The 19,068-nt window shown below is 36.6% G+C and overlaps 1 protein-coding gene across 1 annotated transcript in view; it reads right to left on the bottom strand.

Moving 5' to 3' along the window:
* Window positions 1-37: 37 nt before the first annotated feature.
* LOC109047616 (xenotropic and polytropic retrovirus receptor 1 homolog) overlaps window positions 38-19,068 on the bottom strand; it is a 33,115-nt gene continuing 14,084 nt past the window's right edge. The window contains exons 3-15 of the mRNA XM_042770558.1: window positions 9,162-9,263; window positions 8,120-8,340; window positions 7,679-7,828; window positions 7,453-7,536; window positions 7,280-7,361; window positions 6,888-7,084; window positions 6,318-6,497; window positions 6,008-6,176; window positions 5,717-5,911; window positions 5,279-5,439; window positions 5,017-5,156; window positions 2,995-3,216; window positions 38-1,609 (exon numbers count right to left, since the gene is read on the bottom strand). Of these exons, the coding sequence (XP_042626492.1) occupies window positions 1,555-1,609; window positions 2,995-3,216; window positions 5,017-5,156; window positions 5,279-5,439; window positions 5,717-5,911; window positions 6,008-6,176; window positions 6,318-6,497; window positions 6,888-7,084; window positions 7,280-7,361; window positions 7,453-7,536; window positions 7,679-7,828; window positions 8,120-8,340; window positions 9,162-9,263 (1,958 nt within the window). The 3' untranslated portion in view covers window positions 38-1,554. The remainder of the gene's footprint in view (window positions 1,610-2,994; window positions 3,217-5,016; window positions 5,157-5,278; window positions 5,440-5,716; window positions 5,912-6,007; window positions 6,177-6,317; window positions 6,498-6,887; window positions 7,085-7,279; window positions 7,362-7,452; window positions 7,537-7,678; window positions 7,829-8,119; window positions 8,341-9,161; window positions 9,264-19,068) is intronic.

Raw genomic sequence — 19,068 nt, 5'->3', positions numbered from 1 at the left:
AATCCTAAATGCCAGTCTAAAATGAGTACAAAAGCCATGAGAAAACAACAAAGAAACCTTGTTTTTATTTTTGGTCCAAGCATTTACTTGGGACAGTAGTACATGACATAGTATGTGAGGTGTAGCCGGTGAGTCATTTGAGTATCACATGAATGTATGCGGTACCTCCTGACTTACGCCGATCTTGTTCACAGACAGCTAGGCTTTCAGAGGTACAAATACACATCTTTGATTGGAAAAGATTATAAACCATCATAGAACTCCCTGGGCATAATTGTTCAGAAACCCATCCTTACATAATTTATCACACTGAATTGAATGTGATGACTTATGCAACAAGTTTTACAAACGATTCACAAAGAAACTTCTTGTGCTCGTGTATCAGCCAAAGAAAAGGAAGGTGTTTTTTTTCTCCCAGGAACCTTTGAAACCCTCAGGTGGTCGAAGAATTGGTATAACTCTGGAAGACACTGAATGAACATTAAACATTAAAACAGAAGATCACAAATATGGAATGCTACTTCAGTGGAATGTGATTGGTAAGGTCTGTGTGTTTAACAAGCTTTAAGAAACAACAAATGGGGTTTCAGAATGATCATATGTAGGAAGTAAGATAACAGGTAAGGAGAAGTTCTTGAGGAATGCTTCAGACATTTGGCTTGCTCTTAACATGAGCCTGACACTTTTAAAGCAAAGGACTTTCTTCTCTTTCCGGGTCTACAGAGCAGCACCTTTTCAACCTGTATTGACTTTAAGACACATGAAGGAACAAAGTTTTAAAATAAACACAGACGGAAATTCCTGTTTTGCATTTTAGAGCAGGTCATTACGTTGGTGGTTTGTGTTTGAATTGACTGGCAAAGTGTTTAATAAATATAAATCAAATTAGTATTTTTCCTTCAGAGCCACCTGAGGGTTGCTCAAAAGCATGCAGAGGTCCTGGGTAAAGGTCCAAGGTAAATCCTTGCTATATTTAAAAGATTTCATTTAAAGCAATGTTCAAGGCATCTCTCCTTCACATAAATAACAATAAAATATGTACATAAAAAAAAAGAAAACGAAGTACACGTATAAATTGCCATTTTCATGAATGAGGGTAAACCAGTCCATGTGTCTGCTACATGAATGTCTTTAAACCCTCATCATAAAAGTCTTTAAAGACAAAATATCCAAACCGATTGATCGATCATGCTGCAATGACGTTGTCCACAGTCAGATGTTTGATTTATATGAGCACGGTCCCATCAAGCGGTTTGCCAACTGATGTAAATACACTGTCCATTGAATTCATTTTTTGTTCCTTTCACATATTGGATCTTCACAAAAATGATCAAGGCAGTAACGAAGGAATCAAAAACAGTACTGTAACTAAAGTGGCCACTCCTGTTGCGTGTGTGAGTCAGTGAGGTCTCAGTGTGAAATGTGTGTGTGCGTGTGTGTACATAGTCAGGCAGCTTTGTGATGGATTGATTGGATAGATTCTGAAGAGTCAAGGCTCACTGAGGTCTATGGTCCTATAAAAAACAATTTCTCAAGCCACTGTAGACGCAAGGGTCAGGTGTCGTCATCTGTGTCCTCTATCAAGACTTTGGTGTCTCGGACCTTCGACCTGAAAATAAAAAAAGAAAAGAAATCCTTGAGAACCCATGAGGGTATTTGTATGATGGTGCACTGAGGTTTACATCTCTCCACAAACAGGGGTCCCACAAAAAATTCATGTTACTTTTTAATAAAGGCACACATCCCTTTATATAAAATGTTCTTTAGAGAGAGAACTATTAAATGTTTCAATTTAATTTAAAAAGCCATTACCTTAACACCCATTACATTAATGTACATTAACAAATCAAAATCGATTATCTCAACAATTCATCCTCAATCTCATGGTTGTTTTAAGGAAGATAATTTTTTCTCTGTTACGTGAAAAACACATTCATTGTATCAATAACAACAAACCAACATTTGGTCCTAAACTGCAGGACACCTTTATTTAGGCTAAATCTGCAACTCTGTTAATCATTCTAAGGCCCAATCCACACGGAGATGCATTTAGCTGTAGACGCATACATTTTCTACCATATAGGCATTTTGTCCACACGGATCAGGCGTTTTGGGAGTGTAAAACTGATATTTTTGGATAAATTTGAAAACGCCACCCTTGCGTATCAGCAAATCCATATATTTTCTGAAACAATGACGTCATCAGCCCACGTCTGGCCCCTAGTCAGACACCGCTATGTCACGTAACAGCAACAAAAACATGAACAAACACTGAACGATTGTCTTTTTATTAACTAACATTAACACAGATTAATAAATGTATTGTTCCATGTTCGTTTGTATACCACGGGCGAGGTTTATGCGCATAGTCCATGTCTTCTCCATTTTTATTGTATCTCTGTGGCAGGATTACGGCACCACATACTGGTCTGGCATCATATACTGCATCATTTTGTGTTGGTTTTGTAGTTTCATGTGGACGCAGATATTTCTTTGGGGGTGGGGGGGGGGGGGGGGGGGTCAGATCTGGCTCTGGCTTTGTGTGGACGTAGCCTAACACCGTGTCTAGACCGGACGTGACAGTTATCGCACTGTGCCGCAACAGCTAAAGTCTGTCTACACTGGACGCGACAAAGCAACCATTGAAAATCCTTTGAAATTTGTGTCAATACGTCATAAATAAATAGGATCCCTGAAGAACATTCATTCCTTAATACTTCTCTTGAAATGTAATTTACAGAAACTAGGAATGTCAGCCTTTGAATATTGTTATGGACAAGGGAGGGGGGATAGAGATCCAAAAAGATTGAGAACCACTTATTTAAACCAATCTAACAACACATCCCAAAATCTTTTCATGTTTAAAATTAAATTCAGCACATTTAGATTCAAGTGAGGTTTCTTTATATCCCCTGTACGGTCTACTGGTTTTGCAGTACAAATCTTATTCTTATGTATTCATGTCTGGATTTGTGTCTGTGAGGCTGAGCGTACTGGGATGAGAGGCGTGGTCTTCTCAAGGACATGCTGTAGCTTCTCTTCCAGTTCTTCTTTCCTTGTCTGTTCCTCACTCCATCCTCCTGGTCCATCATCTGCTCCAGCAGCGTCTGGTCATCTGCATTCAGAGGTGCTACAGAGATGTCCCGCACAGCTCTGAACTCACCACAGTTATTCAGGTGCTCGTTCTCCAAACGGAAGAAGTTCCAAACAAAGCGCCTAAAAGAAATAAAAACAGATTATTAGGATGGGTTACTTTACTGTTTCAGTCACACAGGATTAGTTTTTATTTCATGTGTATGTAAATTAATTTTTACTTCAGATGTTGTCTGCAGTGTTTATCTTTTTGGGCAGGATAAGCAATATATTGAAATCATTAAGGTGGGTGTGTCTGCTGTGCATTACCGAAACAGGTTATTGGAATATATTTAACAAAATATATTTCTTTATGCACGTAATTATGCAGAAAAATTAAACATGAACAATATCTGGTTTTAGTATCAGAAATGTATTTGAATATTTAAATAATATTACAATCCAAGCCACTTTTAATATATTGCTCTATATTGTATTGAAATTCAAAGCTTACCATGCATCATCTTGGAAATAAAGTTTCATGTCTTTAAGTCTGTACCATATGAAGTCAGTGTTATTTCTCTGAAAGTATTTCTCAAAAAGTAAAACAATGCAGTTGTATTTTGAAATATTTTAACTAATCTAAGGCTGTAACTAACAATTATTTTGGTAATCAAGTAATCTGATTATCTTGACAATAGAGTAATCTGATATTTTTTAGTAACACAAATAGACCTAAGTGAAAACCAACCTTTAGTATGATTATTTATGTATATCCTAATGATGAGGCAATAATAATTGGTTCAGATAAAAGTAATTACATGGTTTTAATGAACAACACTGTTAAAATACATAATGCAATATGCCTACACATAATATTAGCGTAACAAATATCTGCAGAGGGCACCAATGGCCTGGTGACGTTTCACTTTACAGCGTGATTAAACGATGTTTAAATCCATTAAATTTTAATATCTGGCCACATGCAAACTAGAAACTTTTATTTTGAAATCACGATGTACAAAATATGTCATATTTAGCAATAGGTAGATGTATTCCCCTGTGTTGGCAAAGGTTTTTTAATGGTTTACATTACAAATCTTGTGAGATAATGCCCAGATGAACGTTAAGCAATTCAAATTCACAGCATATGCAGACGATGAGTTTAGCCCCTTTCACACATACAGTCTTTACTGGTAAATTACAGGTAAGTTACCATTAAGAGATCATGTGTGAACAGGACCTTTTCTAAAATCCCGGTAAATCTGTTCTTGCAATCATGTCGTTCTTTTCGTTTACAGAGCTGTTTATTTTTGTAAATATGTGCTAGATGGACATCTTTGACCATTGTGCCTCGCAGCTTTTTCAACGTGTCGCGCTTCTCCATTCATCAGGCCTGCGCCGCCTGCGCGTCTCGTGTTTATAAGAGCAAAAAATTCTTATTGGCTAGTAATGTTAGTTTGGTTTGGTTGAGAGTGAAAGCTGTGTTCCTCTCATACCACTGGTAGATGAACCTGTGGACTCGAAAGTGATATCAACAAGTTGTTTTTTTTTTTAATGTAGGGTTATTTTTTTTCCGCAGCCAAACACTGCACGCCGGAGATACGGCATGGTGCCAGAGAACTTTAAGCCCTGAGCTTTGGATAAATTTGATAGACTGTTTATTATAAAAACACAGCTTTTTCCTTCAGAAGATATTTGGACTGGAGTCATGCGGATTACTTGTGGATAAATATTATGTTTTTAGCAGCTGTTTGGACTCTCATTCTGATGGAACCCATTCAGTGCAGAGTATCACCTGGTGGGCAAGTGATGTAATGCTAAATTTATCCAAATTTGAGTGTGAGCAAATTTTCAACATATTTTTTGGGAAAACTATTCTTTTAACTACAGGTTGTGGGTAGAAATGGTTAATTAGTGTATGATATATGCTGGTATGCTCACCTGAACACCTCCAGTGGTGCAAGGACAGTTGCCAAAATATCAGAAATGTTTGGGAAAGTAGTAAAAATCCCAAGAGAAAGTGGAATTGTCCAAGCAAAGCGCAAGATTATGTCTTCTATTATGGCACAATAGTAGTAAGCCTGTTCAAAGAAAGCACAAAAATTAACACAACGACAAGTCTGTCAACAGTGTAAATGCTGTGAAGGGGACTGGTCTCATTTAAATGGTAAAACATGAAACCCAACAGTGTGTATATTCTTACTTTTTGTGGATATACAATCTCCTCTCTGAGGAGGGTGTTCTCCCCTGCATTACGGTCAAAAAGACCCCAATCCATCTTCAGGTCCCACATTAAGGTGTAGCAGGAGTTAATGATCTTGCAGGCAATTAACAGGTAAAAGAAGACCTGACCTTCTGGAAGAGCTAATGATAACAGAGAGGGAGTAACATAAGAGAACATTACAGATATAAGAAAACACAGGACATTACATTTAGCCACATGGTTTTCCTCAAGGATCGGTGTGTGGTCCACATTTACTTTGTAAACAATATCATCAAACACATTCTACCTGACCAAAAATGTCTTTCAGACTTGTTTTGAGTGGAAACAAAAAATGTCATGTTGGGTAAACAAAGAATTTCAAACAGTATCCAAAGAATCTGAGGTTGAGGTAAAGAATGTAACAGCTCCAGTGCTTACTTTCATGCGTCTTATACAGCGCAGAAAAGATGACCACAAAGAAAGTAGTGGAGTATTTGCCAGCATTAGCCAGGTGAGGGAAGGCACGCTTTGTGTCCCGGTAACGTCTCAGGCACTGCACAAACCGGAACCAGGCAGGCAAACACTGGATTACAGCTCGTACTCCATATGAATATGAGTGACATATCCCTCCACCTGATTTGAAAGAAAAAAAACAAACAACATGTCATCAATAACTGCCGAATTAAAACCTTTTTAAATCTGCTAAGACATTAATGTGCATCTGTATACCCTCTTTAATCCACAGCTCCCCCTCAGACTTGGACCAGTTCAACTCCATGCTGTAGAAGCAGATCATGTACTCCAGGTCCATCAGAACCACTCCTAGAGAGTTGAGCTGGTCAGCCAGCCAGAAATCTGCAAACCCCACTCTATGAAATGGTGCTGTGACCACACGAAACTATAAACAGAAAAAGGTGAAAAATAATGCAGGAGAAAAGAGGAGATGACCAACTTAATCAACAACTTGGAATATTAATGTCTCATAAAACTGTGACAAATGCTTTCATGTGTTATGAAATGGGATTCTCCTGGCTCTTACCAATAATTTGAGTAGCCAGAAGCGAGATTTATAGTAGCATGTTTTGAAAGGGTTGATAAGAAAAAAGAAGAAGAATCCATAGAGGGCTAGAGGGTTCACTTGTATAGGGATCATTGTGAACCTGGCAAAGAGGCAGGACAGAATACTAACGCACCAAAGAACTCCAAGGAAACCAGCAATCTGCACAAAAACAGAGAGAAATAAATGTATAAATCTGGTTCTTTTTATTTTACATTGTTTACATTGTGCATTGCAAAATCTCTAAATGTATGAAGTAGCTGTCAAAATAAATGTGAGCAATCTGTGATTATTTCAAACGTACATACAACTGCAAAAATTTTGTAAATTCAAAAAGTCAAACGGAATATAGGACTCAAAAATTAAACAGCATTATTTCAAATCATCTCTTGTAAATGCCTAATAAACAGTGTGATTCTATACTGTTATATTAACATAAATCTGTATATATCTTAATTTCACAAAACATTTGTGAAACTACATTATGGAATTAGAATAAAAAAATAACATTAATTTTATTGGTCAGAACTTCAATCACAGATTTCTAATTACCTCAAAGAGATGTTGGTGGGACAGGTTGTTGCGGGGGTTGAGCTCGAAAATCAACACATGGTTCACTCCAGCCTGTCTCCATCCATATGTGTTGATGCCCAATAAAAAAAGGAACTCTATAAGTAGGAAACCACCTCGATAAATTCTCACCAGGGGCCAAACATTCTTCTCCTCTCCGTTAACAAGTTTAACAACACCTACGGATGCGCAAAACATATAATTGTCAAAATAACCAAACCACTGAATCCTTGAAAAAGATTCTGACCACAAAGTTATATTAATGCTGTTAAATGTCTTTAGAGACAGGGGAAATATTAGACCTTATAAAGTAACTAAAAGCAAACTTTCATTAAAATAGCAGTTTTCTAAAAGGCGTACGAGAGGTTATATACCTGTGATGATGACTGTGACTGTTAAAGCAACGAAGACACCACAGTAGAGTCCTACTCTAAAAGTGGTCCATGCTGGTGCAGGCTAAGATAAAGAGCACAGGATGGTGAGATGTTCAAGTTCTTTTAACGGTACTAATGAAAGGTGTTTTAGTGAAAGTCACGGAGTGTCCTACCTGTGCTGCTCCCAATGGGGGCACTCGGAGCCTCTTCATGGCTTTCTGTCGGTCTCCTCCTTCCAACTCTGTGGTAACAAGGCCCTGGGGATTTAAGACATGCTGTCAGAATAACTAACCACTGTGCTATTTTGATGAGTCACAATTTAATTGTTCTTTAAAGCAGAAATAGTTTTTCTAAAGTCCTTTTATTTTAAGTGGAATGAGTCGTTTGAGTGTATGGTACCTCGGTTTCAGAGATGAGCTGAGTGATCTTCTTACAGGTGTAAAAAGGAGCCACTTCAACATGGGCCACACGCCAATCAGCGCCTCGTGCCGTCTCAAAGATCTTGTCATGTTTCTTTAAAATCTTCCGAAAGCCTGTGAAGTTTAGATTCTGACAGGGAGAAACCATTAACACTTTAAATGAGATTGAGTTCACATAACGGATAAACATAAATTAATAAAAAAACAGTGTTACACTAGCTGGATCATAATCAAATGGGAATTACTGAAAAAGCAGCAACCTAGGGAATAATTAAGTTATCATGTGCACAGGATTCCATGTAGTTATTTCCACCAAATGTCATGACAATTTTCAATATTAAAACATTTTTAAAATATTTAAGGCTACGTTTAACCTGCCACATAAGAGAGCATCCGATCAGAACTGAGCACTAAGTCAGACCTGGTAGTTCTGCAGCAGGATGAGGCTGAGGTAGAACTCGCTGAAGGCCAGCTGCAGGTCCTTGATATTGCGATGTTTGCAACGCTCTTGCTGCGACAGGTGGAAGACAGTACGACGGCGGCGCAGACCTGCGGCTCGGCTGCTCTCCCGCTGTGCATCCAGAGACGACTGCAGCTCATTCTGCAGAGTGGCAAATCTCCGCTGTGCTTCCGCAAGCTTCTCTGTGTCATAAAAGAATGGAAACATCATCAGTATGTAATGCAGCTGGATGAATGGAATGCATATTCCTGGTCTGAATGTAAATGTCCAGGGCTCCGTGTAAAAAAAAAAAAAAAAAAAAAAAAAAAAAAAAACTTTATATGCGTTATAAAATTTTATGTCTAACAAGTACAAACTGTGATAATATTGAATATGACAAGCAATAAAGACTAAAAAACCCATTAGATAAAATATTTCTATAAAATAGCTCCTGCACACAGTGTGACCAGTAATGTCTAATTTCTCAACAAATCACTTACTTAAACTGACATTTACTGAATGGGAAAATTATTATTATTTTATTTATTTATTTATTTACAAAGCCTCCTGTAACTATCTAAAAAACCAACCCACAAAACAGAACACAAAACCGTGTATGACTTAATTCAAATTTATGGGCTCATATATCTCTTGATATCTTATCAATATAACCCGCAAAGCCCTATTTCACATTAACTTAACATGATTGATTATGAATATGAATCATCTCTGAGCCATTGGTTAGACAATAAACAAATGGTCATGGGCTAAAATGAAAGTAAGAGAACAGTGTGAGTGAGAGGAAGAGAAAGCAGGTGGTTATTTATTGGGATATAAAAAAATAACAGCAGTCCTGGTTTAATGCCAGTCCTGGCTTTAGCTCAGGAGCTTTAATGTTTGTTTTCTCAAAAGTAATTCTCTGTGTGATGGGTCATCTGTCACTGTAAACACTAAAGACAAAAATGGAAACAAGTAGCAGACACAAACTTTACCTTAAACAAGTCCAATGTTTACACTTAGTTACCTGAATAGAATGTGTTGATTTTGGCCAGCTCCTTCTCACATGTTTGGAAGAACTTCTCCTCAAACTTGGCATAGTATCTCTTGACAGTGTCTTCATCTGTGACTAAAGGATGAAGCAAGTGTGAAAAAATTACTCAGGAAAACACACACACACACACACACACACACACACACACACACACACTCAAAAAAACAAGGTAATATACGGAGCAGAAAAAGAAATGAAACTTGTAGAAAACTCTGTTCTCTCTCACAGCTCAAAGGCCTGAGGTTGTTTGTGGGAGAGTGAAAACAAGCAGTGAAGTACATCAGATTCATATGTAGGATCTTGTGAATATGATCTCTGGGTCTGAAACGTCACTGGCTAAAAAGTAGCAGGTACACACTGCCCACAGAAAATGTTATTCTTGTTTAGACCACAATTTCTGTGCAAGAGATCTCAATGATAGGAGTTTGGCTTAAGTCATTACAAGCATTTAGAGAAGATTCAAATGAACCTTTTTGTAAGTGAAATCAGCATGAATAAAATGAAGTCATCATCCAGGTTGAGAATATTAGACTACATTCTATTGAGGCAACCAACAAGAATAATTTAATTTGGTAATCCTGTTGAATCAATTGTACAAATAACAAACAAACAAAAAAAAAAAACAAAAAAAAAAAAAAAAAAACAGTGATTTTCAATTCCAAAAGAATCATCATTATCAATAACAAACAAACAAACAAAAAAAAAAGACAGTGATTTTCAATTCCAAAAGAATCATCATTATCAGTTCCACACAAAATCTGAACTAGCAGGGCTCCACATAAAGCTCCACAGATTTCTACAGAATTGGAAAGACCCATCTAAATTCTCTAAAATTGAGCCTTACGACATATCTACACCAGACACGAGCAGCGTGATGCATCAAAAGAGGTGGTTATAATCAGTGATGCGGTCTACACTGGATGCGGCATGACATTTATGCAGTAAACCTATGCCCTGTTATACTTCTGACATGTTTCAAGTGCATGTGCAACTTTCGACAACAGGACAAATGGATTTAGAACGTTTGCTTTGATGCGTCCAGTGTAGACAGCTCTTGAATACTTCTTATGCAGAACACAAAAAATATATATATTTTGAAGAATGCTGGGGTGGCAACAACATTGGACCGCAACTGTCTATGAAAAGTTCTTGAAAAAAGTGTCTTATGTTCACCAAGGCTGCATTTTTTTTTTTATTCTTTTGCATTTATGTATTTACAGTAAATACAGTAATATTGTGAAATATTATTACAAATTAAAATATCAGTTCTCAATTATAATGTGTGTTAAAATGTCTTTTTTCCTGTGATCATTCTAAATATGATGATGTGGTGCTCAGGAAACATTTCTTATAATTGCTGTAAAAAGTAGTGCCTTTATATATATATATATATATATATATATATACACACACATACATACATACATACATACATACACACACATTTTCAATTTAATGTGTCCTTGCTGAATAAAAATATATTTTTACAAAAAACAACAACAACAACAACAACAACAACAACAACAACAACAACAACAACAACAACAACAACAACAACAACAAAAAACATGAACAGTAGTCATTTTCTTTTGCGTTCTGGACTAGAAAGAGGACCGTACAGGTTTGGAACAACATGAGGGTGAGTAAATGATGACAGAATTTTCATTTTTGGTTGAAGTATAATTATTCTGCGTCATGTCTTTCCAAGATCCCTAGTCTGAGAGCCAAGAGTCAAGACTAATTAAATCAGCATGGTCTTAAATCACAATAATCATAACAGTTCACAGGTTGTCACTTCAAACATTTACAGTTTGGGGGGCATGTGAAGTTTCTGTTGACTGTAAATACTTTTGACACCATAGAGACGTCACTGCATGATATTCCCCTCTGAGGGACAAAACACAGAGCACAATGACTGGCTGATACTGTCCAGACAGACAGACAATGAATCACCATCTCTTGACTCTCAGACTTGGGAAAATGACTCATGGCTTGAAATACCTGCATTACTTTATCCTAAGAACATTTTAGGAGCATTGCCTCCTAAATTAAGAGTTTCACACTGGTGTACAGATGCATTTAAGAGTAGCTCTTAAAAAAAAAAAAAGGCCGGTAAAGAGAATATTGTTACATGAGTGTGTGGAATCCACAGTGAAAAATTAGGAAAGAGAGAGAGGTTACTTTGCACACATTATTACTCATATTTCATCTGCCAAAGCTCAAGTGCTGTGGTCTGTATGTGGTTGAAAAACATGTGTCATCTGACAAAACTAAAACAACATGACTCTCAGCTGTGATCCTTGAAACACCAGACTCCCAAAACAACCCATAATCCTACACTTCCACAACAAACACTGTTTGACTGACAGGGGTCTATTAGGCTTTGTTCATAAATTAGCCACATGTTTCAATCTGCCAAGAATCATTAACATGCTAGTTCTATTAGGTATATAAGATTTATAACGAACTGCTTCCTTGATCAAAGTACTAAACCACAGCTGCCACCAACAGAGTGTTCAAAAATCCCTTATGGGTCAAAAATCTCTCTGAGTAAGCATCTCTCTGAGTAAGCAGTTGACTTATCACGACACCTATCAGTTACTATAAAACCCACAAGTAAACATGTAAGAAATATTTTGGGTTATGATGGCCATTTGAGGTTCAGTGAGTTCATTGTGTAAAAACACTTTGAAGTGAAAGGGTTAAGATGATTCTGGGTTATTCTCACGATGAACTGTTTGGTCTGATCTGATCCTGTGTTATAATACTGGATTACTATTGCTGGATTACAGCAGGAAGTCCCTCTCTGCACTGGTTTAGGTAACCCTCCCCAGTGAGACCTTCAGCTGGGTCATTGTGTCTGGCCTGCTATGAAAGCACAGCTCAGTTTCATAACAGCTAGGCAGGGATGAACATACACAGCCCGCTCTCTCTCTCTCAGCTGAAGCTCCTGGGAGAGAAAATAAACTACTTGAGAACTTGTGAACTGAAATCTTCCAGGGAATGCATGACCTTACAGAAATACCCTGTGTGTTTATTTAAACCTAACACACAACAATTCTGGACTTTGCTGCTTTCTGTACTTTTGACCAGTGACTGATCAATGTATCAGCTACCTGGTTATTTGTACATTACTGGCTGATAACAGTATCTGCTTTGCATTGGTCACTGAAAAAAAAAGCCCATATCAGGGAGCTACTGCTTTTGTTATTCCAGGTCAGTGATTAAATTCACACAAATCTAGCTAAAACTAGGACAGCAAAATCTACTCAATAAAATTGACAGCACAAATTATCAACAAATGTCACTGTTGATTAGTTGGCTGTGAGCCCTGTGCATGGAACCACTAGAAAATATAGAAACAATAGAAACCATTATTTTATATTATAATAACATTTTGCAAGATTACAGTTTTTTTCCTGTATTTTTGATCAAATAAATGTAGCCTTAATGAGCATAAGAGACTTCTTTATAAAAAAAAATTAATAAAAAAAAGTCTTACTGATCCCAAACTTTTGAACTGTAGTGTATAAATATAAAATATATCAAAAATGCATTTATTTATTTTTTGGAGGAGAAAATTGAGCAGTGTACAGAATAAAATGATTTATTTAATAAAGTCAGGAAATATTTTTTTTTAATAAAAAATGCAAATAAATAATAATAATGATAATAATAATGATAATAATAATAATAATTAATAGTCTATCACTTTATCATGGTCAATTCTCTTTTACTCTATGCCTTGTGATACTATTGTTTGTATTTAGCCCTTCTGTCTGTTGATGTCACTCAACTCTACCTCTCATTCCATCCTGATGGTCCCACGATAGCTGCTCGCATCTCAGCATGTCTAACAGACATTTCTTGCAGGATGAAGCGCCATCACCTCCAACTCAACCTTGCCAAGACAGAACTGCTTGTGGTTCCAGCAAACCCATCATTTCATCACAATTTCACCATCCAGTTAGGCATGTCAACCATAACTGCTTCAATAACAGCTAGAAACCTTGGAGTTTCTAACTTTCTCAGACCACATTGCTAAAACTGCCCAGTCCTGCAGATTTGCTTTTGCAAAACCACCACTGGCTCTGCACTCCTTTACTTCAGACTTATATGCCATCTAGAAGCTTGTGTTCTGTAAGTGAACGTCGCTTGATTGTGCATCCCAAAGAAGCACAAAATAACTTTCACAGACTTAAATGTTCCCTCCTGGTGGAATGACCTGCCCATCTCAATCCGAGCAGCTGAGTCCTTAGCCATCTTCAAGAATCGGCTAAAAACACATCTCTTTCATCTTTATTTGACTCTCTAACTCTAGCACTCTCTATTCTAATTCTGTTCTTTAAAAAAATAAAATAATTTATTATACAATTAAAGCAAAAAATACCTCTAACACTAGCTTTCTCTACTCTTTCTATTCTGTTTTCTTTTTATTGTATTATTTAAAAAACCCTTGGTACGTGTACTGTGTTAAGCTAACTGAAACTTGTTATAGCACTTGTATATCATTGCTCTTTTGTTGATATTGATTGCTTCCATTGTCCTCATTTGTAAGTTGCTTTGGATAAAAGTGCCAGCTAAATTACTAAATGTAATGTAATGTAAATGTATATGTATATGTATATGTATATGTATATGTCAGTGTAGTTTCCTGAAGGAACTGTGTTTCGCTTTTTATCCATTGCCATGCGATGTGTTAAAAATGACAATACAGTTGACATTGAATTAATCATTAGATGTAGTTCTTGGTAAAAATGCACTAAATGCACATATTACACAGCTTTGAAAGAACTGCATACCATGATGAAATCTACATTTAGAAATCTAGGGACTATGATCTCACTCTTAAGACTGTGAACCACTGCCAAGTAAAGATAGTCATAATCACTCACGTATTTTTGTACACAAACACTTAAAATTAGAGGTTTATGACTTCAAACACCTGCACTATCAGCCCTTTCTGAGATCCGTCATCAAGAAAAATCAGCATCTTATTAACGAAAAACCCTGGTCATGCAAGTTCCCCTCCAAAATAATAGCTTTACTTAAACAATCTCATTAGCTAAACTTATCACCACCCATAAAAACCACAAACTTTGACAGAAGATTACAGTTATTTCTCGATAATCACTACTACCATCATCCCACAGCTTAGAAAAACACTCAGTAGGCAGGTTTATGGCTCTCTGTGAGCTTTAGCACTCTTGTAGGAAAAAATGTACATCAGGACATGTGTTTGTGTGTGTGTGTGTGTGTGTGTGTGTGTGTGTTTGCACGTGCTGTAACCTTTGGATGCAAATCACTGCTTATCTGAGTGCTAAAACAGTCCTCCATAATTTATCCATCAGCCGTGGGTCTTGAGATGAACCCCAGGAACTAACAGATAGCATGGCATTACAACAGAGACAAAGGTTTTCTTTATCACTCATGTTTAGATATTATAATCTGACAAAAGCAATTAAATTACACACAGTGCTAAGGATAACTACCAGTGATGCGCGGGTTGATCCAAAACGAGCGGGTGCCTGCGGTCACCCGCGGTTGCCCTCGGTTACGAGTCATCCAAAAATATTTTTAATGATATTCGGGTCGCGGTCGGTCGGGTCGTTAGAAAATAAAGATGCCAATTAAACCTTTGTAATTTATATAGTACTAGTCACAATTTTGAAATACATAGGCCTACACTTTATTGGCTGAATAACTGGTGTGAAGAGGACGCATGAGCTCAGTCTAGTGATGGGAAGTTCGGTTCTTTTCCGCGAATAGGTTCTTTCGGACAGTTCGATTCAATAAACCGGTTGAAAAAAAAACGGTTCACCGGTTCTTTTACGCTCGACGTAATGACGTCATTGGCGTCAAATATACAAACATTCAAATATACAAAGTCAGTAATCATAACTTTAGTTAGTTAAAAACTTCATAATTATGAAAAGTTTACAATTAAGTTTTGCAACAATGCACCCAAATACAGTAACAGCAATAATGTGAATACGAGGATTTAAGTCTTGAAGATATAAAGTAAATAAATTAGGTGTCATCAGCGGAGAAACCATGATCCACTTACTATACATAATCCATTGCGATTTATTTGTTATTAAATGAACTTACGTTTCACCAGGTTGCCCTTCATTCAAGTCTTCGGTTTACCCGCGCTCATAACATTAGCACAGAATCAGTTCAGAATCAATCACCAAAAGAACCAGTTCGGTTCAGACATGCTGTGTGTCAGTCTGCTTCAAGCTGAGTCACGCATGCGCAGTATCATCAGCTCATCGGTTCTCAAATCGGACGTGTCCGAAGGAAACGGTTCTCGGTTCAGTGTACTGCTGACCGGTTCTTGACTCGAGAACGAGAACCGCTCTAACCGGCATGCTGCAGTTCAGTATCATCAGCTGTTGCGCTTCTTGTCAGGTGAGTGACTGCATTCCATCCATTTAAAAATAATAAATGCGCGTCCTTGAAAGCGCTCCGTTTTCTAACGTAGCCTATTTACTCTAACTTCTTAGGTAATAATATCAATGGTATGATGTTTCAGATGCATCATCAGATTCGAAATTACAAAGCATATACATATATTTAATTGTTTGTTATCGCTAGGGACAGTGTGGCAGTCGCTGGACATTGGTAGGGACACGTTCCTGGCGTCCCCCCCTATTTCTACGCCCCTGATGAGCATTTACTACTTTTAAAAAATGCGGCTCAGGAAGCGGGTCGGGTACAATATTTTCTTTTTTTGCGGTCCGAGTTGCGGGCGGGTTAGTTGAAAACGTCGGTTGGTTGCGGATTGTTTATACATTGACCCGCGCATCACTGATAACTACACTTTAAAATGTCACTGTGGTGAGGTAACCTTATCCTCATTTTAGGTCAGGATTTGTCATTTCCAGTTACTGCCATTAAGACAGGATTTAACAAACCAAAAAAGACACAAAAGACATATTTATTAGCACTGCGGACTGTTAATATGAAAACTGCCAGATGGTAGTCAAGTATAATGGGACAGAAGGTCCTATGACACGGTGTGATGCCACTGGGAGCTTGACTGATATTTACTTTTTTTTTTTTTAATTAAATCTCTGATCTGAAAGTTGAATCCACTCCAGGCCACTAGTAACCATCTATATCTACAATGTAAAATGTTACTGTAAATTTACACTGAATTGAGAGACATTCAATTCTGTGATGTATTTCTGCGCTTATCTCAAGTATAGGTTACTAGGTCTACCAAATATTTTTTCACTTTTCGGCAAACACACTGTTTTAGATCTACTCTTCAATGGTTTTTTTTTTTTTTTTTTTTTGTGAATTTCTATGTAGTTTTAAGCTTTTGTGAACATCAGTTCATCTGTGACAGGATAAACGGACATCATAAACTGCATTGGTGATTAAAGGGGTGACTGAGTCTTGCTCAAGCCTTGCTGACATGTAAGCAAAAGATAGAAAATTATCACAACATTGAAAAACATTTTGTATCTGCTGAAACTGCACAAACTGAACCCAAAACAAAGTTTTTTTCTGAAAACATGTGGGTGAGGTCAAACACAGAAGCTTGAGTAGCAGAGACACTAACAGGTGTTTTTGTACAAACACCAGAAAACTGCAAGCAAAGCAATTTCAGAATGTAACGGTTGATGGGTTGTAAATTTCACACACACATGGAAAAAAACAGCTTGAAGGAACTTGAACTGATAACAATGAGGCTTTACAATGAAGTTCAATTTGGTAACGCAAGTATATGTGTGTATGATCTAACAATGCTCAACATTTTTACATCATTAATGCAGGGTAATTTTTTAAATATAACTGTTGTGAATATAAATATACTACACATTTATAAATTTACTACATGTATAAATCAATATTAATCTACATTATTAAATACTGTAAAAGCTTTTTTTTTTCCATTGTTAGTTCATGATTCCTTTGGTATTACCTAACATTAATATTGAACCTTATTGTGAATTGTTTCCCTGCATAACTGTGTGTTAATCAGAGATGCAAATGCACACTCAGCTCTGTGATCTGCTGTGATCTGATTAAACCATGCAGGGCTCCAGACCAAAAAAAAAAAAAAAAATCAATTAATGAAATTTTTTTTTTAAGTGCCACAGAATAATCATGCTTTATTTTTATTTATTGTAATTTTTATTTTATTCTTTATATTTCAGTGATACTGTCATGTGTTTACGTCTCCTTTCCTTTTACAGCATCCGTATTTTAATCCATCTTGTAGATGACCTGGGAACTAAGGTTTACTTAAAGTGGGAACTAAATGTCTTTTCCAACTTGAGAACTGTATTCAGTCACAAAGAATTGTTTTTTTTTTTTTAAACAGAATCTGTGCCAATATGACGGATCAAGACTATGTCAGCATCACTTGGTCTTTAAGTGTAGTTTAGGCTCCTAATCAATGCATCCAATAAATGTTGTCATATATCCTGCACACATCCAGTCTGTTTTCTTCATTAATAACACAATTATATAGGAGGTGTTGAATTTTATCTTTAGATCCTTGCATTCATTCTTATGTAGGTCAAGTAAATATATGAACAAGCCTATGTATTTCTGCAACACTCAATTTCCCATGGTGTAAAGACGACTGGGCCTTTATATGAATCAGAATGCATGAAACTGTTGCAGAACCACTGCATTTTAATCACTGTCCAATAGGCTTTCTGCAATAGTCAAGTGTTGATGGTGTAAAGACGCAACACTTGTTATGTCATTTGCCCACCACGGCACTGCCCTCCAATGTCTTTTTGATTTTTTTTATAACAATAAAAGCCTGTTGATTTTTTCGTTTATCTAAGGATATTTTGTAGGCTTTATTATTATTTTTTTAACACATTGAAACTTTAAGTAATTTTTTATATATACTAGGCCTATAGCATGGTATATTTTTATTTGGTTTCTTAACAAAAGTTCTATGTTTAATATAAGTGAGTTTATTATTTATTATTTGGTTCCATTGGTTCCATTTATTCTTTTTTTTTAATCTTTTTTTTTTATATATATATTGAAACTGTGTACATTATTATTATTATTATTATTATTATTATTAGGCCTATAGCATGGTGTATTTTTATTCGGTTTCTTAACAAATATTCTATGTTTAATATAAGTGGGTTTGTTGTACCATTTAGTTGTTGTCCATTGATGCCGAATTGCCGGTAATTCAAAAGTGAAAGTAAAACACGCACTGACATTTACAAGCTATTGTAAATAGAGGGAAAACCCCAACAAACCCCACCCCCTGGTGATACCGGTATTACCGGTGTTATCACACATCGATTAACCGGTGGGAAAATTTCCTCACCATCAGAAACCTACTGTCCAAACAAAGATGCTGCATGAGCAGTTTTTGATTTGAATTAGGCTGTATAATTTTACAATTTAAAGCAAAAACAGAAATGCCTGACTTAAGCTTTGTGAAACTACACTACATAAAACATATCTGCACTAAATAAAACCAGCAGACAGGCTGAATGAGATGCAAATTACTCCCTGAAAGCAGGTGGCACTCATGGAACAGGAGTTTCCTTGGTTACCTCTGTAAACAAAGCAGCTCTGCGCTTTTAAAAACTACTTTTAAGGCCTGTTCACACCAAGGACAATAACTTTAAAGATAATGATAAAGATATAGTTCTAAAAATCATTCTCAATATTAAAAAGAATAGTCCACACCACAGCTATTACGATAAAGGCAAAGAGAAACTAGATCATTGGAATCACTTTCAGAATGATTTTTTCCAGCTGATGGGCAATTTAAACATTGACAGCTAATCAGTATCAATCCTGCTATAACGAGCTTGAGAATTTAAAGCAGCAGGCGAGCGTGCACTTGGAATAAACAGATGATATTGTCCGTTGGTGTAGA

The sequence above is a fragment of the Cyprinus carpio genome, chromosome A2, assembly GCF_018340385.1.
Source record: "Cyprinus carpio isolate SPL01 chromosome A2, ASM1834038v1, whole genome shotgun sequence".
In the NCBI taxonomy this organism is placed as follows: Eukaryota; Metazoa; Chordata; class Actinopteri; order Cypriniformes; family Cyprinidae; genus Cyprinus; species Cyprinus carpio.
Note: the sequence above shows the minus strand (reverse complement) of the source record. Positions and strands in the feature narration are given on the sequence as shown.